We start from the raw sequence: 12,855 nt of genomic DNA, 5'->3' as shown, positions 1-12,855 counted from the left end.
CACATTACACAATGTGAGAGGAAACTGGGCCTGCAACTGCACAAATTTGATTTATATGCACCAGGGTAACAACAGGAACGCTTTTCTACACTTTTCCCTGTGCAATTCCCAAACTTTTTCCAGACCTGGAAGCGATCAAAATCCGTTTTCCATACTTTTTCCGGGCGGTAATAATAACCTGTTAAGTTACACTTCTCCAGTTGCACACACACACAAGCACAGAGAGGGTTGCCTTGTTACTCCCAACATTTTGTAGGGGCCAGGACAAAAGGAGGAGGGCTGGAAAAAAAAAAAAAAGCAGTCAGAAAAAAAGGGATCAAATTTCAGCAGGAAAGTAGGGATCAGCCGTCTGGAGGCATCGCCGAGACAGAGCAAGACTACTTTTGCACTGATACTCCCTTTTAGCATAAACCACCGTGGTAATTTGCCAGAATAAATATCTGTATTGATGTTTTTTTACCCCCCAAAATACAGGCTCACTGCGGCCAAGAGTAAAGCTATGGAATCTGCAAACAAAGCGCTGAAACACAAACTTAAAAATCTGTACAGGCACTCAAACCAAAACCTCATGACACTGTCGACATGGTCCACAATATGTCATTACCCTGATCTCTATGGCAGGTTACCCTCGGTCAAAGCGGAGCTGCAAGCAAACACCAAAACTTTGCCCAATGACAGTCGAGAGGATGCACATTTTAAAAACTGTAACATTTTATTCTGTAAAACTGTACAGGTACAAGCCATGTAGCATCAGAAAAAAATGACAAAAAAAAATTGTTTAAAACATGATTTTAAAATTCTCATAAATACATAAGTTCTTCTCAGAGAGTATATTTACAAAATATGCTGACCTATAAATGAGGCAGTTTTGCTTCTTTCCTTTCAACTTTTGACACAAGCGTGACCATAATTGAGTTTTCTTAAACCAGCTCGTCCTGGGACATGTGATTGTTTTGGGGATGTGGGGGAAGGGGGTGGGTTTGCTGAACCGTGTTGAGTGAAAATCAGCAGCAAAACAGCGAACAGAAACATGAGGATGGAGAAAACACATTCCAAAAACCTTGAACATGTCTTTCCGAACAAAAGGGAAATATGGGGGGAAAAAAAGAGGAGGGGGGAAAAAAGACATGAAATGGCACAGACACAATGGTTTCATCTCTCAAGGGCTCATAATCCTGTTTCTCTCTTCAATTAGTGTACAAATATGAACAAATAAAACAGCTAAAGATGTGGGTATATCATTTGGGGCAAGTAGAAAAAAAAAACAACAGACATTGTCATTGTGACTGCAGATCAAATATAAAAATAAGTCTTTTTGGACATGGCACAATGTGGTCCTCGAGGGTTCGTACTCATGTTTCAATCGTACCACTGAGTTCTTGCTCTGTCTGAGGATTTGAAAGAGGATTCAGAGAAGCCACATGCCAGATTTCCATCCGTCCCCTTAGCGAACAAAAGGCTCAGTCAAAGGCTCATTGAGCCAGACGGGACATTCTCCACAAAACAACACGCTTCTTTTTTTTTTTTTTTTTAAGAGTCCAATGTCCACAATATGTCCAAGTAAATGCTCGGGTTTTAATTCAACCCCACTTATGGGACTCCTTGGCGTTCGCCCCCCAGTCCCAAACCCCAACCCCCAACCCCGGCCTGCGTCCTCTCAGGTTTCACAGCTCTACACTGTTGTTTCCCCCTGGTTGTTGTTGCTCAGTCTCTTGTAGAACCGGCGCCACGACTGCAGCGTCTTCCCCGACCAGATCCAGAAGCCCGACGTGATGCCCACGATCATGGTCATCAGGTACTTGATCATGAACACGGTGAAGTCCGGCGTCATCGGCGCGAAGTTGCCGGCCGGGCAAGGCACGGCGAAGCGCTTGCACGTCTGCATGTGCCACGTCCGCTCCCACTGCTCGCGGAAGGCCTGCTCGTAGAAGTAGCAGGCGATGACGATGGTGGCGGGCACCGTGTACAGCACGCTGAACACGCCGATGCGCACCATCAGCTTCTCCAGCTTCTCCGTCTTGGTGCCGTCGTGCTTCATGATGGTGCGGATCCGGAAGAGCGACACGAAGCCCGCCAGGAGGAAGGAGGTGCCGATGAAGAGGTAGACGAACAGCGGCGCCAGGACGAAGCCACGCAGGGCGTCGACGTTGTAGATGCCCACATAGCACACGCCGGTGAGCAGGTCGCCGTCTACCTGCCCCATGGCCAGGATGGTGATGGTTTTGACCGCCGGGACGGCCCAAGCTGCTAAATGGAAGTACTGGGAGTTGGCCTCGATCGCCTCATGGCCCCACTTCATCCCGGCGGACAGGAACCAGGTGAGTGAAAGAATGACCCACCAGATGGAGCTGGCCATGCCGAAGAAGTACAGGATCATGAACAAAATGGTGCAACCTTCCTTTTTGGTGCCCTGGGCCACCGTCTTGTAGCCGTCCTCCTTAAACTTGTCAATACACACCACTTTGTCCTCCAGCAGGAAGCCAGCGGTGTACGCCACCGCCACCATGAAGTAACACCCAGACAGGAAGATGATTGGCCTCTCGGGGTAGCGGAAGCGCCTCATGTCCACCAGGTAGGTGAGCACGGTGAAAAGAGTGCTCACACAACACAGGATGGACCAGATGCCGACCCACAGTTTGCCGAATTTCAGCTCCTCCTCGCGGAAATACATGAGTCCGTTGGGCTTGGAGGCCTCACAGGGAGCGCCGCAGTCCTTCACGCCCAGGAAGTGGTAGTTGAGGTAGGATGGGACCTGGAGCTGCAGGGGGCAGGAGAAGGGCTGGGGAGGGCGGCCCACAAGCGGGGGCAGGGTCATGAGATCGGGCAGGTTGGGGGTCGGGTCCGACGTGGGGATGTCGGTGTCGGATGTGTTCTGACCCACGCAGATCTCCCCGGCTCCGTGGACTGGGAAGTTCTCGCAGCGGAGCCTCTCCGGCCACTGGAAACCAAATTTATTCATGAGTGCCTCGCAGCCCTGCCTGGCCCTCTCACACAGGGACCGGCAGGGCGGGATGGCCTGTTCCAGAACGGTGCACACGGGTGCATACATGGAGCACAGGAAAAATTTTAAGTCCATGGAGCACTGGACCTTCACCAGCGGGTAAAACTGGTGCACCTCCAGCCCTGCGTCCTCCTGGTTGGTGTGCCCCAGCAGGTTGGGCATGATGGTCTGGTTGTAGGCGATGTCCGTGCACAGGGGGATGGAAATGGGCTGGCAAAAGCCGTGCTCCGGTATGGAAATGCCCTTCTCGCCGTGGTACTGGCTGGCACACGGCTGCCAGAGGAGCGCAATCGCCAGAGCGCAGCCCGTTATCCAAACGCACCGCCAGGTTCCCCCTACCGCCATGATAGCAAGCCCGGAGAAGAAGGAAAAAAAAGTCGAGGAGTTCACGGAGACTCGTAGAGGGTCTCCAAAAAATAAAAAGGTTTATTTTTTACAGATTTAAAGAAAAAAGTCCCGGTCCCTGGACGACGTGCGGGCAAAATGTGCGTAAAACTGGAGTCAGGCGCGCTGTTTACTGCTGCATTCCTTATTATTCCACGGCAGTTTCCACAACTCTCCAAGAAAATGGTGGATTACGGGATTTATTCATACTCCAAATCCACTCTTAGTCCGCGACTAGTGAATTAAATCCCTTAAATTTCACAGGCGAGATGAGTAAAGGCAAAAGTTCTCGACTCTTGGAAGTCCACTGACCTTAATTTGGGGTTTTGTGGAGAAAAAAAAAATGCAGGAGGCGCCGATGTAAAGTAATTTCTTCCAAGTGTCCTCGTCAGCCATGCACAGAAATCCGACTCTCCCGGCAACTCCGCAGCACTTTCCCCCTCACCAAAGTGTCCAAACGCGAGTGGTAAAAAAGTTTTCTTTGTTAATACATTAGTCGGCGTTAGTTTAAAACCACATCTGCCACTCCATTAGTTATTTTTCCCCTCGGCGAGGTCCGCAAGAGTGAGGAGACTAATCAGAGTGATTCCACACACTCAACTCGGTCTGCGCCGGTTTCCAGGCGCCCCCTGCTATTCACCGCGTTCACTTCCATTGCAGGGGGCGCCTTGAAACTCCCCTCCCTCGCCCCTCGTCCAATCGCACGCTTTGTTTTCTCACCCATCTCGGCGCGGATTGGTCCGTGCGGGTAAAGGGGCGGGGCGTTGCGCAGGAGTTTGGCCACAACGCCACTGCCTTCAAAGTAACTTATAATACTCCTGTAATATTCCTGTAATATTCCAGTACAGAGTGCTGTAGTCTGCTTGAGGCACTGAACATTGACTTTTTGGTGAACTGGACGTTAATGTATTTTTTAAAATCTGCTTTTATCTCTATATATAGGGACTTACAACGTGTGTATGGCACTCAACAGTGAGCATTCACTGACATTAATGTACTTACCCTTCAGGGGGGAAAAAACACCTATGGTATCACTTCAGTATTCTCACAGGATATTGCAAGTCGTTTATTTTGTCAGTTTTCCAAACTACATAGTATATTTTGCAATATTCCTTGCATAACCCTAATTTGATGATATTCAGATTTTACATTGCAGAGGTAAATGGAGGAATAAAACATCCTAATCTCAGTTTAACCCACTTTCTTGCCTGTGGAGTAGTTTACACACCTTGTTTATTTTAAGTTGGTCAACTCCCGAAACATCATTAACCATATAAATATGTCTGGTTTACAACCGTTTTGCTCGGTGTATGTGGGTGGTGCGTCGGTAAAACCTGCATTCAAAGTCTATTTTTGATCTATTTTGTCTGGATTTGGAAGTTTAACTGCAGGCCTGTGCACCAGTACATTAGGTATACACTGAAATTAAAGGCAATTTAGGAAGACAAAACACATAAACATGGGTTATGATTTTGCAGAGGTTTGAATCTGCAGGACCCCAAATGACTGGCTAATTAAAAAACTACACGAGGTAGATATGAGGTAGCCACTTTTGTTGTTTTTTTTTTCTATTTTTCTGACTATGTGGATGTCACTGTCATTCATCACAACAGGCCTAACAGCGCACATCAACAGCACATTTGTTCCCAATTGCAGAAATATGCTCAGAGCTGCAGATTTAAGCCAGCGCTGAGAACTTCTTTGGTTCCTAATGAAGTCATTTTTGATCTTGTGAACCCCCCGTCCCCGTCCCGCTGTTACAGCCAAGAGCTTGTCCAGAGTTTAAGGCCATGTGCCAGGCCTGTGACAAACTGCGACAATAACAGCCGTATTTATAGCATTGTGTCGTATGGAGAATGTAGGCCAGCCCTGCAAGTCACAGCCGTGGTATGTGGAGACTGTCGGCGGAGCCAAGAGCTCCATCCTGCAAATGGGTTGAAGCGCCTCAGCTGTTTGCCTTTGTGCATGGGTGTGTGTGTGTGTGTGTGTGTGTGTGTGTGTAACAGAGAACGAGAGAGAGGGAGAGAGACAGTAGTCTACGTGTGAGGTTTTATGTGTGAGAGTGTACGTGAGAGAGCGAGGAATAGCGAGAGACATGGGAGATTATGTATATGTGTGTATGAGAAGGCAAGGACAAGTGTGTGTGTGTGTGTGTGTGTGAGAGAGAGAGAGAGAGAGAGGGAAAGAGAACAGTGTTAAAGTGCCCTGCTCTGCCCATTAACCTTATTCCCATGGCGGCCATTTTGAACATTCATCACACTTTGGAGGGCAAACTCAAAAAAAAAAAAGAAAAAATCACATCCGACAAACGCCAGGATTCAGACAAACGTTTATCATTTCACAGATTTCACCCTAAAAATATATTAGGAACAAATAAATATATGGAGGCTAGGCTAGGCAGCTAATTAGCTGCTAAAAACATCCACCTATATGTTACTTCAATGGAACCTAATTTCAAACTCAGTGTGAACAGAAAAATATTGTCCATGTCCTCTAGTTTATTAAAATGCATAATCTGACAGCACATGCTCAGTAAATAGGAGCTGAAACGCTATTCAAACACACTTTTTGTTAGCGTAATACCACATTGGCATGCAACTCGGATTCTTGTTTTTGTAAAAGCTTTAAGGTTTAAATAATGTGTTAGTATCTGGAAAATGCCAACTGTTAAATGTAAATAAATCCAAATTAATGCTACTTTTGTCATGCGCGCTTTCACCAATACTCCTAAACAGAGCATAATCTGTTATATTATCAAGTTAATAGTGTTTATAGTGTGTAGTAGTGATATGGACTTTACTTTTCTGCTCTTTTTCTGTTCTTATTTTCACTTCCAAGTCATATTAATGGACACAAACGCAACATTAAACAGTCGCAACACACACAATTAACTCAGCATACACAGAAGAAGAATGACCTTAATGTCCATGTGTTCTGGTGTATTCACAAGTATGTCTGGTAAGTTATGTCTGCAGTGCACGTCCGAGTCACTTAGATAATTTGACAACTGCTCGGTCTATCTTAAGTGCCCCATATGTTGATGTAGTGCTAGTTTTATATTTATGGCAATGTACCGGGTAGAATTTCCCACCCGAGTGTGACGTAAATTCACAGGATCCGCCGCGGGAACGGAGCCAAGTCGAGCCACACAGCTCGGAGAGGCGCATCTCCTCCGCGCTGAGGAGGAGTCCACAGCCGCGAGGGGGAAGCGGCCTCCGCGGACGCACGAGGCGCTTCGGACCAGGATTTCTTTCTTCTCGGCGCCGCTTTCCCATTGAGACTCCCACAGAAACCAGAGCGCTCCCTCCCACCTCCCTCCCTCCTCCTCCTCTTCCTCCTCCTCCTGCTGCTCTCCTCAGCCCCTGAGGCCCGCAAATACAAGCTATGTATTTATAACGCATAACCACGCTGAGTCCTCACACATGGGAATGCGTTTGACTCGGGGCTGCAAGTGTGCTGCAAATGAGCTCTCTTGATTGAGCGTGTGTGTGTGTGTGTGTGTGAGAGAAAGAGAGAGAGAGGGAGAGATGAAGTATTTCAAGTTAAAGTATATTTTCTGAATGACTACCTGTGCAATCATAAACACACACACACACACACACACGGGAGAGTTGGCTTTGAAATCAAATGAGCGAGAGCCGGTGCTGCGTGACTCATTCTGCCGCTCGACGTGCATCACAAGTCGAAAAAGGCGGCGCGCCGTGCGTCTCGCCGGCGTGCGTGCGTGCGTGCGTGCACAACAAACCGCGCGGCCGTCCGTCCCTGCGCTTTGAAATTAGCTCGCTGCCAATCAGCCACTGTCTTCGACGTCTTCAGAAGTCCAGATTAAAGATTCATTTATTTTTTTTTCGCCGAGTTTGCAGTCTATCTTAAATCCCACCTTGCCAGATGGTTCTTTCTGCTCCTTTCATTACATCGAACATCTCAGGGATTCGGCGCTCAGGCTTTCCGAGCGCTGTGGTAAATTGCTGGATCACCACCACACTTCATTCCCACCATGTTTGAACGCAAACCTCCATCCTCAAAGTATCCGACCTATCCCATCAATCCTATACTATCCTGTCATCTTCCTGTAAGCATCAACACGAGCACAAAAAGCATCAACTCATTTATATCTCAGTATTTAGACTAAAAACCAGACACAGTCAACATTAATACCTCCAAAATGAGCTGCCACCAGTTTTTTTTAGTGTGATTAACATAATAATGTTTAGTAAATCATTAGGCTGCAGTGCACAGCTTTCCACATTCAGCCTAATACCATTAGTATTCATGGTGTTAACTCCTAAATTATGAAAAAACAGCCTCATTCCATGCCAGTGTGTGAGCACCTTCAGTGATGAAAAGCATCATTATTGGTGATCCTGGCTGTGGCGTTACTTGGGATGGGATTTAAATCTAAATTTGAGGTGTTGCCCATCTGTAATTAGCAGTTTTTGTCATGTACAATGAGGTCAATTGTAATTGATGTTTAGGAGTGGCGAGGTTGTGTTTAAGGTCTTAATTTGATTTAAAGTGGTAATCCCCAAATTCAGGTTTGTGTCGCCGCTGTTCCTCTTCTTTCTCTGTTTTCGGTCACAGTTCTTCTTCTTCTGTTCCTTCCGAGCGAACCAGAAACGTCAGACACCTCACTTCCTGTGCAGCGTGAAAAAGGGCGACCGCTGTTTAAGGGCAGCAAATGGAAAAGCTTCATAAACTGGATCCGGGCCGTTGAATTACGTCAACTGGCTACGAACAAACAGAGCGGCGAAAACAGACATGAGTTTACATGAGAGATGTTGTGGATTCCCGCTTTGAACTTGTTTTTTTTTTTTTTTTTTTTATTTCCCTTGACAGGAACACACACACACACACACAAACACACACACAGCGGCATGGCCTATACGTCATGGCTCCACGTCGCAGTCCATATTCGATCTGACGTTAAAGGTTTTGCACGTTTTCACAAACGGTTGACTTGACTTGACCACCGGGTTTATGTTCGCTGGGGGAAAAGAAGCCTGCCTTGTCTGACAGTAATATATTCCTGGCGCGGCGATGCCATACCTCCACACCTTTACAGACTGCTGTGTTTTCGCTGTCTGCTAATGGCAACAGTGTGCTATACTTAACACTGTTATGGCAACCGCAGGAGCTGTGTAGGTGGGCTCTCTCCCCTGGCATCTGCTCTCCTTTGTCACCCAGGAGAAAGGCGGGAGGAGGGGAGGTGTTTTACACTGAGAATCCCTCTGTTTTTGTTTCCTTAACCTTTATTTACCCAGGCAAGGCTTGCTGAGCCTGTATGCCCTTTTTCAGCGACGCCCTGCTCCACAGCCGTGCGCTCACCGGCAGCAGTCATGGCTGGGAGCTGTGCAGAGCCGCTACAATCTTCTGCTGCTGACCACTGGAAGCAGTCATTGTGCGCTGCAAATAGAAATTTCATGGTGACACTATCCACTGTCCTAGTTTTTGCAGGCTTATACAATACTTGTGAATAAAGCAGACTGAAAAATGCCAAATTTTAGTGCAAAGGAAAAGAAAAGCACCGCCGCCACCCCGTGTGCAGTCACAGCAGATTCCCCCCTCTGTCAGCCGATGACTGTTTTTCACCGGGAAAAAGTTTCTTTTTGATATAAATGACCACCTAAGTGCGGAGATTTGATTGGGCTGGACGTTTGGGATAGAATGAGGTCGAAATGTGACAAGTCCTGCTCCAACGGGCTCCCGCCACCCACTGAGATGAAATGGCGATTTAACCGAAAAGATCCAAAGAAAACGAAAAGTCGGGCGCTGCCAGTGTTGACATTTACCTGACGTGCTCGCTCGCGCCCACAGCGAGGTGAGACGGCGAAGCTGCTCTCAGCGGCTCTGTCTCGTTTGCCGGGAGGCTTCCTGTGTCAGGCCGATACCCGGTTCGCGAAGTTTTCTCACTCGAAACCTCGGATTTCTTTGTAGTTTCTTTGAACCTCGTCCAAAAAAGGCTCCGTGAATTGAGAAACAAAGAAATGTCACATAACTAGCACTGATTTTCACTCGGGTGTTGCCAGTTTCCATAGTAATCAAGCCTCTTGTATGGTAATGTAACCTCATCCACCTCACCACAGCTTCAAAACTGGGTAAACTGGCCAAAAACCATATTTACAAGGAAATGTTATCGCTGCGATTGAATTAATCATGTTGATTGGACAATGTTTTGAGAGAGAACATTTGATTGGATTTCCCTTACATATTAATTCATACAGCGTAAACCCACAAAAAGTTGAGGAAAAAGAAACATTCTTTGCAAGCAAACTGTACAGGATGACCCCTATGCCTTTGGATAATTGGAGTTTGGTTATTTCTGATTGGATAACTAGTGGCTACATTATAGTGCAACCCCCCCAAATAAAAATATTTCTAGGCAGCGAAGGGACACACAACTTAGTGTCACTAAGTCAACTTAATTCCATTTATATTGACAAATTTACATCAAAACACACAAGAACAGGTCTGATGTATCAACATCAATGTGAGTGCATGTCCTGGGTGTCTCTACCCAGTTTGGACCACCCTAACCAACCCTGGGTCTAACCTTAACCATCAACCAAACCTCTGTGCATGCATGGTGCCGCCATGCTGGATATGCATGCAGGGCCTGAGGGTGCGTTTAGTGTTGCTCAAAGGAACTACTTGATGCTTCTTACATATTTCTCCTAACCCAACAAACCTAACCTCCCATTATTCCCAAATCCCAATAGTCTGGGAAATGTCCACTCCTCAGGTAAAGGTTAAAGGGTGTGACACCAAACTCTGACAGCTCCAGAATGTGTGTTTTCAGAGCGTTTGTTTTCATTTGTTGTGCTCCAGCTTGATGGCTTTCTTCACCGTTTTTGCACCATGGAGCTGTTAACCACCTCCTGCATCAACAGCGCCTTGTTTCCGTATATAACGCGGCCACCTCTCCTGTCTATTTTTTACTTTTGTGTGTTTATTTCTAGTGTGTTTTCTACCGTACAAGCCGATTTTTCAGGATTACAGGCTGAAGAGTGGCTTCAGGCTAAAGTGCGGTGTACAGGCCATTGTTTCATGCTCAAGCTATTTTTACTGTGTGTGTATTTCTAATCTCTAATGTGGAGTGACTGTATATTTTGTGTTGTGTGTATTTATTGCACTTGAGCAACTGGATGCCTAAATTTCCTCCGGGATCGATAATCTATCTATCGAAACGGCAACTGGTCTGACAGGCTTTTGGTCCAACAGGACGTTTTTTTGGACTTATTGGAGTTTCGGGAATAATTGCGTCACATTGTGCTTCTAACTGGTGTGAAATCTGCTAAAAATACAACCTAACTTGGAAGATTCAGGGCCAAGTGAGTCGCTCAAGACGCTGATGGACAGAGCAGGAGGCTGAGGAGTGAGCCGGAGCAGCGAAGTGCTTTTTAATTTCACAGCAGCACACACTGAGTGTTGGGGTTCATTAAAACATGCAGCCGAGGAGCACTGCCAATCAAACCGTGTGTCTCTCTCTCTTCCTCTCTCTCTCTCTGACTGTCTTCCTCTTGTGTTGTATCACTGTGTCGGTTTCTCTCTTTCTCTTCCTCCTCATCTATCTCTCTCTCTTGTTCTCTTCCTCTTTCACAGCAGAGGAAAAAAAAAATAAAATAAAAAAATCAGCGACCGATCAATTAATCATGTATCGGACGGGGGGCATCTCCTGCACGTGTGCTTGGGATATTGATTAATTCAACTCTCATTTCCGAATTAAAATAAAAAAAATTAAAAAATAAAGCAAATCCCCCCTGTTCTCCATGTTCGGGGGGTTTTAAAAATAGATCATAGCCAGGGCAGCGTGAGTCCCGGCTCCCATCTCCATATGTAAATCATCGGAGGGAGTGCGAATCCAACGCACCCAGCGACAGCGCGCTGCACAGCCTGTGGGGCTGACGAGGGAAACGGGCTGGTTTCAATTTCTCCTCCATCACAGGCAGCGCGATAAATAGTGTGGTTTTCCAGTGAGGCGGCACCTGTCCCACAGGCTGGGGACAAGAGGTAACCAGGACAAAGGTGTGTGTGTGTGTGTGTATGTGTGTGTGTGTGTAAGCATCACTGTTGTTGCATGAAAACCTCACACCTGCAAACTCTTGAGGAACTGAGACTTGCCGGCTTGTTTTCACCTCCATTTTGCAGCTCGTTCACAGGGGAACTGAGAGGTTTCACCGGCCAAAGGATCGAATCATTCCACCTTTACACCAAGCAAGCAGGTTTAGCATGTTTTTTTTGTTTTTTTTAAACAAGAACAACCTGCCAAAAAAAAAAAAAAAAAAAAACAGAAAAAAATGCCAGTGACACTGTTTACTTTAGCAGCAGCCCTGTGCATCAGACAATTCAGGAAAGCCAGTGCTGTTAACCATTTATTTATAAGCCAACCAAACACCGACGAGGAGATCAGATGGAGAACATTAAGATTAAATGAATCTCATCAGCCTTACAGATGAAATAAACACAATCCAGGCACTCACAAAGTACATGCAGGAAAATAGTGGAGATAAAAAAAAACCCTTTATATCAACATGGCCACATCATAAAAAACACCAACATTTTTCGGTCAAACACAGGTGGGTCTTCATCAGCAGCTTTCCATTTTATAGAGCTTATACATTTCAACAGAGAGACAAATGATTGGCTCATTAGGATGCACACATCAATAATATCACCAGCTGTGAACTGGGTCAAGGCACTGCTGGGATTCGAACCCAGGATCTCCTGTTTACTAGACAGGCGCTTTAACCAACTAAGCCACAGCGCCCCTGACAAGCTGCTGCACTCTCTTTTATTTTTCTCCCATTATAACAAATCACCCCACTGTCATTCCTAATAAGCAGGAGGCTCTGAAACACACATCCCACCTTCAGGTTCACTGGCGTCACAATCTGACAACACAGTGTTTTCTTCAGAATCCAATCCAAAACATGGTGCTGTATCGGTAATTTGTCAGATTACCTAAATTAAACTTAGACTGAGGTAAGGACCACCTGCGTAAAGTGCATCATCAAACCCTGTTCACACCTCTGCTGATCAAAGCTGAGGCTAATAACATTTTCGTTCAGTGTGAAAGGGGTTGAACTGTCTCAGCCCATAGATGAGCATGTCGCCTTTTACTTTAAAGGAAAACTCCAACGTTTTGGGTAAAATCCCCTTTTTCCAACTTCCCCAGACTGAGACAAGATACCATTTTCACTTCTGTGCGTCCTGTGGTTTTGTTCCTATGGGTAGCATTTCATGTTAGCTTAGCATAAAGACATGAAGTCTATGGGAGTCGTTAGCCTAGCTCCATAAAGGCAGAAAAAACAGTCCTTTCAAATACAATGATATACTGTGTAAAAAAAAAAAAAAAACAGCCCCAGAGTTGCTGTTAGGTTTATTTTTTCACTTTGACTGAACTAGGCTAACAACTCCCATAGACAACTCCCATAGACTTTCCCATAACTCTTTATGCTAAGCTAACACCAAAT

The 12,855-nt window shown here is 46.1% G+C and overlaps 1 protein-coding gene and 1 non-coding gene across 2 annotated transcripts; both read right to left on the bottom strand.

The window, feature by feature from the left end:
• Nucleotides 1-1,456: 1,456 nt before the first annotated feature.
• Nucleotides 1,457-4,012, bottom strand: LOC115372473 (frizzled-7-A-like). Its single transcript, XM_030070403.1, has one exon. It carries the CDS (start codon nucleotides 3,344-3,346, stop codon nucleotides 1,673-1,675), a length of 1,674 nt encoding a protein of 557 aa, XP_029926263.1. The 5' UTR covers nucleotides 3,347-4,012; the 3' UTR covers nucleotides 1,457-1,672.
• Nucleotides 4,013-12,075: 8,063 nt separating this feature from the next.
• On the bottom strand, nucleotides 12,076-12,149 carry trnat-agu (transfer RNA threonine (anticodon AGU)). The gene has a single exon. It is a non-coding gene; the product is annotated as a tRNA-Thr (tRNA).
• Nucleotides 12,150-12,855: the final 706 nt, after the last annotated feature.

This window comes from Myripristis murdjan, chromosome 2 (genome assembly GCF_902150065.1).
Source record: "Myripristis murdjan chromosome 2, fMyrMur1.1, whole genome shotgun sequence".
NCBI classification, from domain to species: domain Eukaryota; kingdom Metazoa; phylum Chordata; class Actinopteri; order Holocentriformes; family Holocentridae; genus Myripristis; species Myripristis murdjan.
The sequence above is the reverse complement of the archived record's forward strand: the minus strand, read 5'-3'. Positions and strand labels throughout refer to the sequence as shown.

What these genes read in the sequence shown, in the direction of transcription:
- LOC115372473 (XM_030070403.1), bottom strand. Translation starts at nt 3,346, where the DNA reads ATGGCGGTAGGGGGAACCTGGCGGTGCGTTTGGATAACGGGCTGCGCT.